Source organism: Apium graveolens, chromosome 8, assembly GCF_009905375.1.
Source record: "Apium graveolens cultivar Ventura chromosome 8, ASM990537v1, whole genome shotgun sequence".
Taxonomy (NCBI): domain Eukaryota; kingdom Viridiplantae; phylum Streptophyta; class Magnoliopsida; order Apiales; family Apiaceae; genus Apium; species Apium graveolens.
Window position 1 is genome coordinate 235,262,961 of NC_133654.1, and position 12,874 is coordinate 235,275,834.

A 12,874-nucleotide genomic window follows, 5' to 3' on the forward strand; every position below is an offset into this window, starting at 1 on the left:
CTCTTCTGTGTGCACTTCATACCTAACCGTTCTTATAAAATGTAGTTGTCAAAATTTTATTATAATTTTTTTTTCATTTTAAATAAAAATATGATCAAAACTATATGTATATGGATATGCCTAAGTGTTATTTATTTAATTTTTTATTTTATGATTGTTTTAATTTTATGGTGTGATTAAAGTTATAAATATACTTATATTTGAGTTTCGGCTTGCAAGTATAGAGAGTTTGGTTTTAGGATTCATAGTAAGGTAATTCTATTTTATAATTTAAGAGTTTTTATGTTTGTTCTAATACTTATTGCTTAATGTGATCATAAACAAGTGGGTAACACGTATTTTAATGAGATTGATGAATGTCGGGAGTATGAAGTCATAATTTTAGGTATATAAGGGTGTTGTGAAGCACAATTTACTAAATAGTGGGTTAGAATCAAGAGTTCCAATGACAAAAAAATGTATAAATTTAAAACTATAATATTTTATTATTTAGATATTTTTTTTTAATAACATATTTATAAGGCCACTGCGAAGCGCAGGTTAGTAAATTAGTTAATCGTAAAATTTGATATTTGTACTTAATCAGTTTCTAAAAAAAATGGCTCAAATGCTATTTCAAAACAGAGGATCGGGTATCATTTTTCTTTTTAACCAAAATGCGGATGGCCTTTTGTTTTGTTTCTTAAAAAAATTCAACATTCTACTTCAATTCATGCTCATATCCCAAATTAGAGTCTTATGTTTGGGTTTGAAGGAAAACGCAAAATGGACTACTGTTTTACAATTTGTTTTTGTTTTTTGACCAAAAATATTAGATAATGTCATGTTTTCAAATTTAACACATTTTTAAGTGGTGTTTTTGTTCTTATTTTTTTCATATTTATAATTTTTTTTAATATTTTTGTATTGAGTACCTATATAAATACATCAATAAAACTAATTTATGTAAAAATAATTTACGAAACTGCATGTTGAGCATTAGTTAGTATTTTCAAATAAAAAATACTTAAAAAATTTAACCTATTATTTATGTGTAACTTGCATTACTTTGCAAGGTTATAAAAATCTGAAATCGGAAGAGAGTCGAGATATTGATTTAGAATTAAATGAATGATGGATCGGAGAAGAAAAGGGATGCATTTTATATTTTAAATTAATATTAATTTTAATATCCTTATTTTAATAGTAACTTATAAGTTAATATATATTCATATTATATAATATATAATTATTTATATTTTATATAATAATTTATTTATAATATATCAATTAATAAAAATATATAAGAATTAATTGAATTTTAAAAATGGGATCGGATCTTTAACCCCTTACTCCCGAATTTTAATTACGAAGGAAAGCAAGTGGTGGGTGAGTAACTTGCATTCATATTTATACTCCCGAATTTTTAAAAAGAGCGAAAGCAAGTGATAATGAATGTAAATTTAACGAACTTTTATTCCAAAACTTTCCCACAAAAAGTGGATTGAAGTACTTTACACCTAAAATAACGCAAAGTGCGTGTAAGAAGGGGCAAAGCCAGTATGAGCATATTCTGTTCTCGACGCATTACAGTACAGTAGCCCATTTCTTTCTTCTCCGATAGAAAAGAAGTGCTATAAATGATCTTATCTGATCACAATTCACAAATTGAAATTCGATTCTAATTAATTGAATAATGACCTCATCGATCTACTAATCACAATTCCCGAGGCCATGGAAACACCAACTGCAACACACTTCCCTAGGCATCATCAACATCCACCGTTCCGGCAACAACAACAACTCTCCGAGAATGATGACTGTAATCTGACGTCACTCTGCGATCATATACAGTTGCAAGGTTTTAACAATGGCTCTTTTTCTGATGTTGTTATTCATGCTATGGGCTCCACTTATCATCTTCACCGCCTCATTCTCTCTCGTAGCTCTTACTTCAGGTATAATGCAATTCCACCTCCAATTAAAAATACTCCAACTCGTTTATTATACTCGAATCGCCTTTAATTAGTTACAACAGTAATCGTAGTTTTTTATGATTATGAGTAAAATGCATTTTGTTTCAATTCTAATTATTGGAGCTCCTTTTAAAATACTCCAACACGTTTATTAGCTACTCGAGTCGACTTGAATTACAACACTAATTGTAATTTTATAACAATGAGTAGGATGCATTTTGTTTTAATTCACTATTCGATTTCGAGCTCATTTTAAAATACTCGAATTCATTTATTAGATGCTCGGATCACCTTTAATTACAACACTAATCGGAAATTTATGATTATGAGTAGGATGCATTTTTTTTAATTCTAACTATTCGAGCTAGTTTTATAATACTCTAACTCGTTTATTAGCTACTCAAATCGGCTTTAATGACAACACTAATCGTAATTTTATGATTTTGAGTAGATTGCATTTTTTTTGAATTCTCACTATTGGAGCTCGTTATAAAATACTCAAACTCGTTTATTAGATACTCCCTCTGTCCCTCCCATTTGTTTACACTTTCCTTTTTGTGATGTCCCTTCCAATTGTTTACATTTCAAAATTTTCCAAAAATAGTAAAGTTTTTATAATTTTTAAATTAATTACATCCACTACTTTCCTCCACTATACCCAATTTATACATATAATATTAATCGGTCCCACTACTTTACTCACTTTTTCAACTTTTCTCCACTACTTTATCATTTTTCTTAAACTCCGCGCCCCACCCAAATGTAAACATTTGGGAGGGACGGAGGGAGTACTTGATTTACTTGCAATTTGTGTATGTATTCATAACTCAAACTCGTTTATTAGATACTCGAATTGCCTTTAATTACAACAATAACCGCAATCTTATGATTATGAGTAGGATGCATTTTGTTTTAATTCTAACTATTCGAGCTAGTTTTTAAAATACTCTAACTCGTTTATTAGCTACTCGAATCGGCTTTAATTACAACACTAATCGTAATTTTATGATTATGAGTAGAATGCATTTTGTTTTAATTCTCACTACTGGGGCTCATTTTAGAAAACGCTCTAGTTTATTAGTTTTTCGTATCTCGATTACAGCACTTCTATAATTATGAGTAAGGTGTATTTATTTACAAGTCTGAATTATTCTGTATCATTGCTTTATTTTAGTTGTATTGATGATTTACTTGCAGTTTGTGTATGTATCAGATATGTCTGTTACGGAAAATATTGTTGTTCTGTAATTGCAAGGAGGATATGTTTTGTTTATGATTATGATTTATTCTCTTCAGTACATCTTACTTTAGTTTGAATTGATAATTAACTTGCACTTCACGTGTATTTATGCGTTTTTTGGTTGTTTCGTGTATGTAGAAGTTCGGTTATTGTTTAATATAATTAGTCGAGGACTGAATTTGAAATACGGAGTGGTTATCGATGATAATAGTGTAAATTATTTTTGGTTTTGAAATTAATTAACAGTTTTGGTGTGTATGGCAAGGAAAGGATTGTAATTTTTTTCCATGTAGGATAGTTTTTTTTGTCATAATTGAGACTTAGAGACGAGTTATCAAAATTCTAAGATACCTTGTAATTAGAGCCCTTACGTAGGATGTGCCAGAGGTTTTCCAGAAGAACACTTTCTGATATGGCGTGTCATTTGTAGAGAAACTTGAGATTGGCAAGTGCATGAGTCTTAGGATTAAGGCATCACGAGTTGGTGCTTAATAGTCTGAACTCTGAAATTTAGCTGCGCACTTGAGCAGGTGGCGCTCATGCACACAACTAGGTGCTTGTAGAGTAATATGGCACCCTTTTAATTTTAAAGGCTTTGGGTGCTGGAGTTAGGCACCTTTAACAGTATCACTGTGATAAAAATAGCAGATCGGATTTCCACTTAATTTTTGACCAATCTGGTCATTGTTAGGGTAAGCTTGTTATCGATGTGTCATATTTATTCTCTTTTTTTTTTAATTAGTAGTATGTTCATTTTGTTCAGATCGGAATTCCACTTAATTTTTTACCGCAATCTTATGATTATGAGTAAGATGCATTTTGTTTTAATTCTAACTATTCGAGCTAGTTTTTAAAATACTCTAACTCGTTTATTAGCTACTCGAATCGGCTTTAATTACAACACTAATCTTAATTTTATGATTATGAGTAGGATGCATTTTGTTTTAATATTAACTATTCGAGCTAGTTTTTATAATACTATAACTCGTTTATTAGCTACTCGAATTGGCTTTAATTACAACACTAATCGTAATTTTGTGATAATGAGTAGAATGCATTTTGTTTTAATTCTCACTATCGGGGCTCAATTTAGAAAACGCTCTAACCAAGTTTATTAGTTATTTCGTATCTCGATTACAGCACTTTATAATTATTAGTAAGGTGTATTTATTTACATGTCTGAATTATTCTGTATCATAGCTTTATTTTAGTTATTTTGATGATTTACTTGCAGTTTGTGTATGTATCATATATGGTCTGTGTTGCGGAAAATATTGTTGTTATGTAATTGCCAGGAGGATATGTTTTGTTTATGATTATGATTTATTCTCTTTAAGACGTCTTACTTTAGTTTGAATTGATAATTAACTTGCACTTCACGTGTATTTATGCGTTTTTTGGTTGTTTCGTGTATGTAGAAGTTCGGTTATTGTTTAGTATAATTAGCCGTGTACTGAATTTGAAATACGGAGTGGTTATCGATGATAATAGTGTAAATTATTTTAGGTTTTGAAATTAATTAACAGTTTTGGTGTGTGTGACAAGGAAAGGATTGTGGTTTTTTTCCAAGTAGGATAGATTTTTTTTTTAACTGAGACTTAGAGGCGAGTTATTAAAATTCTAAGATACCTTGTAATTAGAGCCCTTGCGTAGGATGTGCCAGAGGTTTTCCAGAAGAACACTTTCTGATATGGCATGTCATTTGTAGAGAAACTTGAGATTGGCAAGTGCAGGGAGTCTTAGGATTAAGGCATCATGAGTTGGTGCTTATTAGTCTAAACTCTGAAATTTAGCTGCGCACTTGAGCAGGTGGGCGCTCATGCACACAACTAGGTGCTTGTAGTGGTTCTCGCTTTAGGGACCTTTAACAGTATCTCTGTGATATAAGTAGCAGATCGGATTTCCACTTAATTTTTGACTAATCTGGTCATGGTTAGGGTAAGCTTGTTATCCATGTGTCATATTTATTCTTTTTTTTTAATTACTAGTACGTTCATCGAACAAGGAGATTGTGTCTGCTACTATGTACAACTTGTGTTTGATAATGTTGTTTTTGCCTCGATTTTCATTAATATTTCTATACAATGTTACTGCAGAAACATGCTTCATGGACCTTGGAGAGAAGCCAATGCTCCAGTTCTGTCTTTGCATGTGGATGATAATAATGTTAACGGGGAGGCAATTGCTACAGCTCTGGCATATCTTTATGGACATCACCCTAAACTTAATGATAATAATGCATATCGTGTTCTAGCAGCTGCATCATTTCTTGACCTTCAGGTATGTCAAGGTGATGATAATAATGCATAATGGAGAGGTTATGTCAGTTTTAATTTGTAAGGCTAATTCACGCCTCACTAGTAATATTAACTGAATTGACTGATAGGCTGCTAGCGTCTGTTTATTTGAATTTGAGGTTTGTCATTCTTTGAGTATAGTTAATCATACATGTGTGAGATGCGCTTTGCCATCCTGCTAACTCAGTTTTTTCTCTGAATTGAAAAGTTAAAAAAAGTAGGAACTTGATTTATAAGCTCCAATATTCACCAAGTTCCACCAGTAAATCTCAGGTGTAGTACCTCATGCATACGAGGTTAGACATTGGACCTTATATGGTAAAATATGGAGTTCATTTTTAAATACCTAAAAAATTTAATAAACATTTTTTCCAAGTTTGGATTCTCTTTAGAGATCCGTGAAAATTGTTCAAGGATAAGATGTTGCCTTGTGCTTCACATTTTGAGTTGCTGGCTACAAGGAAACCTCTGTGGATTCTCACGTTCACAATCACATTAATTTATGTCTTTTTGGATAAATGACCATCACAATTTTATCTTTAATTTTGTTGGGAAAGTAATTTTGACCATTTTATTTTCAGGATTTATGTGCAATCTGCACTGACTTTATCATATCCGAACTATGGACTTCAAATTTCTTAGCATATCAGGTTAGTCATGTGGCTACATCTCATATAATCTTCTAGTCACATCTATTGACTGTTTTCATCTATGACACAGGTTTTCGCAGAGAGCCAAGATTATGGTATTCACGGAGAACGTGTTAGGAGTGCTTGTTGGGGGTACCTTTGTCAGAGTGGCGCCATGGAGTTACGAGAGGTACAAGATCGGCAGTAATCATATTCATGTTTAAATTTGGAACAGTCCCTTTTCTTTATAAACTTTAGAATGATATCTAGGATATATACTGAGCAAGGAAGGCCCCGCACTTCTACAGAAAGCAAGGCTGGTCAAGCAATTATTTTGTAAATTCTTGTCAAGCTTCAAAAGAAAATTTCTAGTTTTTAAATCCAATTAGCATATTTTCTTTTGTTTGGTAAAGGTCAATCACAAAAAATGAAATACTCACGGCCGCACGTCTTCATTGAGGATGGAACCCTTAACCTATTTTTACAAAGAGGATAGAGTTGCTGAAACTCTGAGAAGAGAAGGAATTATTTTTGGATGAAAATGTTAAATTGATAAAATTGGGTGGATTAACTGCACAAAACCCACTACCCCCACAGCTTTCCCAACCTAGTATGGATCACAACCCACGAAAGAGACTTAATTCAATATTCAAAATATCTTAATAATCAAGTCTTATTTGTTGTGGGGATTACATCATTATGTATATGCATAGATAATAGAAATAAACTAATGGACTAAGGCCCATAACAATTTGGCTTACTATAAATATAGTACTTATCTGATACTCTACTAGCCCCACATATTGAACATATAGATTAATGTACTATTTATCACTACAAACAAACAAATATATAAACTATTTAATAACATATAGATTACCCGTCAGGTGGCCAGTAGGCAAAATCTTGCAGAGTTTTCATCAAGTTCTCTCAAGATAGTCACAGGCAGATTTTTATCATAAATTTGAATATTCCCGTGATTTATAATAAAATGTGATAGAGACGCAAAAAACAATGGATATTTACTGACAGCTTTGATACAAGGACTTGCTGAATTTTCAAAAGCACCGGTGCGGAGATGAGTAGATGACACAGGCACACTAGGTCAGTGGCTGCTGTAGGTCCTTCATTAAATGGGAAACAGACCGGTAGATATTGATGATTTGATTTTAGGTTATTGAACATCCCATGATGTTAAGTACCTAATACAAACATCATCTATATACTACGACAAATGCTAGTCAGGAAATTAATTAAATACTAGACAAATAAGAGAATATAGGTAGATTTAGAATATCAACCATGAAGTAATAACAATACTTTTCATGGTGTAATTTTGTTATGATAGGGCCATTATCAATTATGTTTCTTTGGAATGGGATGCGTTCGTAAGTTTTGTTATTAATTCTTCGTTACAGTAATAAACATATATGTTTTTCCAGCTGTTTCAAGTTTATGCTGTGCTTAATATATTGTCTTACACATTCAGGTTTGTTTTATCAAAAGATTAAATGTTTTAAAATATCTGCACAAAATCCTTTAATCAAACAGGTGCTTCCGAAGCTTTCATCTCAGACTTTGCATGCATTACTGACTTCAGATGAATTATGGGTACCTAGTGAAGAAAAACGGTAAGGAGCATCTTGATTGTCAATATTCTGCTTTGTAATTTACAAGTATACAAGTTAGACACTTGTAAATGTTTTTCAATATGGGATTCTTTTAATTTATTATTTAAAATAGCTTAAGGCCAGTGCTATGCACGGGATTTGCATATTAATTTCATCAAATAAATTACTATAAGTTTGAAAGTTATATTTTTAAAGTAAGTAAGTGTAGTTTGCTATATTAATTTTCATTTTTTCTCGTGGTGTATGATTAGTTAATTATTTGTCGTGTACATATTATTTTCTACTCCTTTGAATTTTTAATGTATATTTTTTTCGTTATAATGTTTTTTAAAGTATGTTTTTTTCTACATTTTCCCGGCCCTCATTGTTTTAATATTATTTTTTAGTCATAAGTTACTTTGAATTATTTTATGTATTTAGTAGTTCTATAATTCGATATACTCTCGAAATTAAAAGTAATATATTTAATCAATAAATTATATCTAGAATTGTTATACATAATTGTTAATAATTATGTCTCATTATGTATTTAGGATTAGATTATGTCTTTAGAATTGGATGTTCATATCATCTTTGCAGCAAATAACAAATAATCTCGATCATTGATTTTGTTTTTAATCTAACGGTATGTATGCTTTATGCGGTAGTACGACCAACCAAATATCCACCTTATACTAATTATATATAGGATATAATTTTCAAATATAAAGGTTTGAATTGGCATTATACACTCTCGTCGCCAAAGGTGCACCTTGTAAGACGGAACATAGTGAGGAAGGAAGTTCCAATCCTGAAATGGGACCGCAAACTAATTTTGAATATCAGAAGTCAAAAGGAAAAAATGTGATAAGTGACAGCTCTAGTGTAATATTAGAATCTGATATGGGGAGACTAAGAGTCAAAGATCAACTCGAAGGTGAAAGTACTCCTGCTAACAATTTTGTTGAGGTTCCAAACAGTGTGATGGATTCTCGCAGTGTGCTACATGAGCCCAACAAGCAGCTGCAGCAAGCAGCTGCATGCACTCGGTCAACTTTGGAGGCAAGATCTCAATGCAACAGTGAACGGACTTCATCAAGAAATTCATTTTCATATACTTCTGAAATGAGATCCAACTGTGCATATCTTGAAGTTCCAACCAGTGTCAGAGCAAACTTACTTGGAAGCGATGGTGTTGCCGTGGAAGGGCCTTCTGAAGAAGTTTCGTGCTACCAATTGAACAATAATAGCTGGCTTACAGAAGAACAAAGACCTTGCAGTGCTATGAACTCTTCCTGCGAGGGGATCATGTCCAATGAATGGGGAAGATGCGGCATGCCTCCTCTCTCATGGGGTGGTAGAATTGTGGGTCGAAGAGATTTAAAAACTTGTGCTAAAGGAATATGTGGCTTGAGTGGAGAAGATTATGATGCATTTGTCAATATATTTGAAGGAGGCTCTCTTTTGTATTCTAACATGAGTTTTGAGGCACTCTTAAATGTGAGAAAGCAACTTGAAGAATTGGGGTTTCCAGGCAAAGCTGTGAATGATAGTCTATGGCTGCAGGTTTGAAAGATATTTGTTTTTACATAATTTCATCTATGAGTCATTAGTTGACACAGTTCTGATTCTGAAGAAGTTATAATACATATGAGAATAGTCGTAGAATAATTTTAAAGGAATAAAAAGCTCGAAACTAAAATAAAAGCCATCATAATGACTCGAGTCATAGTCCTGTCATTGTGAAGTTATTTGCAGCAAAGTTCTAGTGTATATTGCTTTCTCTTTTTAATTTGGTTGTGTGTTTATCTTGAAGCTACCTGAATTTTACTCTTTTATAATAATATCACCTCAATTTCAATGTTCCAAAAAATATTTTTGATTGACAAATCTAGTCTTTTTTTCTGAGAATTATGGATAGAAAGTGTATTTATAAAACTAATCCTGTATCTATACACTATTTCAAAATCATTTGGCATTTTTATGTATGTCTTGTGCAATTTTGTTTTAAACAGTTTATTTTCTTTTATTGGCTAAGTCACAATTTCATCTGGTAACCTTTTCTTGTATTGATCAGTCAATTCAATCATATATGTAAAATGTAATACTGTTTTTGATTGATACCTGAAGCCTTAAATGTTTGCCACAATGCAGAAATTAACATTGCGACATTTTTTTCAGCTTAAATCCAGTTTTTCACTCTTAAGTATAATGTTTTGTTCTTTTCCTGTGTGTCCGTGTTACTCTTGGTTTTTCTAGATGCTTCTGAGCCAGCGGGTACTAGAGATTGGTGCAGACACTTGCAAAAATTGTTGCCTTGTGAGCATGGCCTGTGCATGTAGGCAGCCGTATGGATTTTCACGTGGCATTCCTGCCTCAGGTTATTACATACAAGAGCATGACCAGCATATATCATCAAGCAATATAGGAAATCTGTATGTCACTGATTCTGCTCAAGGTGAAGGCAGTGGGCTTTTTAGGCCTGTAAGGGTGCACGTAAATAGAGGAGGGCCAAATGATGGGCTAGCTGGTATTGGGCGTGGAACTACGTTCGTACCAGCAGCTGCCTGGCCACCAACACGCTTTGTGTTTTCTCGAGTTCCTTTTGGTGTGGGTAACCGTAACTGCCAGCAAACTCTTGGTAATGATGATTCAGATAATAGAGCAGATAACAATGCAGATGTGGTTGGGGATGGGTTGACAGCTTTAGTTGGGCTCAGCCAAGGAGTGAGCAGCATGTCCAGTGTTCATGGGGAGCAAACAGAGAGAGGCTATGAAACAGATTTGCACGGCAGACTGGTCGGTCATTCAGTTTCTGCTTCTACAACCCCTGAGATTTCTGTGCAGATGTTAGATTCGCCAGAGCAGGCCATTGGAGTTGAGTGGGAGAATGCGAATAGCTCGATATCGTTGGATATGAAAACTCCTTTTAGTCATTTTCCTCCCTTTCGCTTTTCGTAAGTTATTTGTTTTGCGTGGCATACTTACTGATTTATTAGCTGGCATCCTCTATCAGATTAATATTATAGCTTATGATCCATAAAGCATTGTCTGTCATAGATATTTTGTTAGAAAATCTGGTACAGAATATGTATATACTAGTTTCCCTGTAATGTTCAGAAGAGTTGGTTGTAACAATGTGTTTTAAAGATAAACCAGACCACAAATTCACTTGTCAAGTGCTGGATTTTGGGTGATTTGTCCATTTCCCTCTATCATTATTTTATAAATTGCAACTTATATGCCTATGCTGTGAAACCATGACACCACTAGTTTCAACTCCATTTCTCAAGTATCTAATTTTTTAATTCTCTTTAGCGCATGACATTAATTTGTTCGGCGGACAATAAAATTGGATTGAGTATTCATTTTGATCACATCGTAGTCTATTATGAGTTCTAGCAGACTGTCATCATGTACCACTGTGCTAGAAAGAAGCTATTAAAAGATCTAAAAGTTGTTTAATGGTGCTACAGGGTCGAATTTGATGATGTACACAGGCTTAATGATGGCCAAGTGAAACACTCCCCAGAAGTTTTCTATGCTGGTTCCCTATGGAAGGTATGTAAACAGAGTTGGTTAGGTTGCATTTATTATTTTAGAAGCTGTGTTCCTGTTTCTAAAGCTTTAGTTTCCTTGTTGAGTAATCTTTTTTGTTGAATCGAGTAGGTTAGTGTTCAGGCTTTTAATGATGAAGACCCCCAAGGAAGACGAACCCTTGGTAAATTTTATTTATAGATTTGGCATTTGACATGAAACTGTATATAATGTTTGTTCGGTCAAAGAAAATGTGTGACCTGTATGCTTATAATTTCAGGACTGTTTCTTCATCGGCGGAAGGCAGAGATCATTGATCCTCTTAGGAAGGTTAGAGTACGTCGATGACTCAATATAGTCATTGGATAAAACTTATCTATAGTACCTTTATTGACATAGGTATATTGATGAAGTTTATAACAGTAATGCATTCATGATGTTAATTCATCTTATCTACGTATATTTTACATTCATATTAATTGAGAATGAGATTGCCAATTCAATTTTGTTGCACTGCAATTTTGTGCAATTATGTGTGACCTGCTAGCAAATATGTACACCATAAATTCCATCTTAGAGATCTATAATTTAGGTGCAAGCTGTAGTTTTCCTCCTCTCTTCATATAAGTATACTGTTCATGAGTTGTGTAGTTTAATTTGTTTGGTTTTCGTCATGTTGTTCACTGGTCTGATTACTAGCAAAAGCTTACATAAGCTTCAAACATATAATATGAAATAGTGCAACTGTTCGAAGAACCTTTTATTCAGGCATCCTTTAATCTCTAGTTTGCGGATGCGTGTTGTACAGGTTCATATTTATGTCGATACTCGTGAAAAGGTTACTGCTCGTTATCAGGTAATGAAGTTAATATTGAAATGCTCAACTAGTCTTCTTTTACTGAGAATTAACGGTCACTAAAGAAAATGTCTTTCTGGTTTTTTTTACATTCTTCCTTATAATCCAGCTGATTTGTCCATCCAAAAGAGAAGTGATGGTTTTTGGAAGCTTAAAACAGAGTGGAACGCTTCTACCTAAAGCTCCAAAAGGATGGGGCTGGCGTACTGCTTTGTTGTTCGACGAGCTAAGTGATCTTCTGCAAAATGGGGCTTTACGAATAGCCGCGATCGTGCAGCTCATTTGACTTAAAACTACGTGGATCAGAGTGCTTTGCATTTCTTTGTTTGTTAGTCTGACCGAACTATTGCATTACTTTTTATTATGCTAACCTCTAATGGATTCTGGGCATCGCCAAGTCTGTCGATGAAAGATAGAAAGCGTCACTAATTCATACTATCTTTGTATCATCAGGTTCATAACTGCAGCTGTAAAAGGTACATAATATATATTAATGCAACCACATTCACAAAGACTTCGTTAATTAAAATGGCCTAAAATTATAAATTTTTGCGTTTATGTGTTCATGGGCAAATAATAAAAAAATTCTATTTATTATTACCAAACCGAAGTGTTAGAGAATGACCTTTTTACGGTATCTTATATTATTCTAACACTTCCCCTCACTCGAAAGTGCATTTATAGGTCAAAGATTTATAGGTCAAAGAGTACATCACGGGCGCCCATCTTTGGAACATAAATTTGTCTTTC

At 33.2% G+C, this 12,874-nt stretch overlaps 1 protein-coding gene across 3 annotated transcripts; it reads left to right on the forward strand.

Annotated features, from left to right (window-relative positions):
- Window positions 1-1,508: 1,508 nt before the first annotated feature.
- LOC141677090 (uncharacterized) lies at window positions 1,509-12,636 on the forward strand. 3 transcript variants are annotated; one of them, XR_012557326.1, is made up of 12 exons: window positions 1,509-1,937; window positions 5,292-5,475; window positions 6,074-6,142; window positions 6,213-6,311; window positions 7,673-7,752; window positions 8,463-9,297; window positions 9,991-10,688; window positions 11,208-11,292; window positions 11,401-11,452; window positions 11,549-11,667; window positions 12,077-12,124; window positions 12,234-12,391. XR_012557326.1 is itself a non-coding variant. In XM_074482823.1 (12 exons), the coding sequence occupies exons 1-12, from the start codon at window positions 1,714-1,716 to the stop codon at window positions 12,408-12,410; spliced, it is 2,607 nt and encodes an 868-aa protein (XP_074338924.1). In that variant the 5' UTR covers window positions 1,510-1,713; the 3' UTR covers window positions 12,411-12,636. The 3 variants fall into 3 exon arrangements, 2 of the variants coding, with proteins under 2 accessions (XP_074338924.1, XP_074338925.1); XM_074482823.1 differs by having other exon boundaries at window positions 1,510-1,937; window positions 11,549-11,604; window positions 12,234-12,636; XM_074482824.1 differs by having other exon boundaries at window positions 1,510-1,937; window positions 11,549-11,598; window positions 12,234-12,636.
- The last annotated feature ends 238 nt before the right edge of the window (window positions 12,637-12,874 follow it).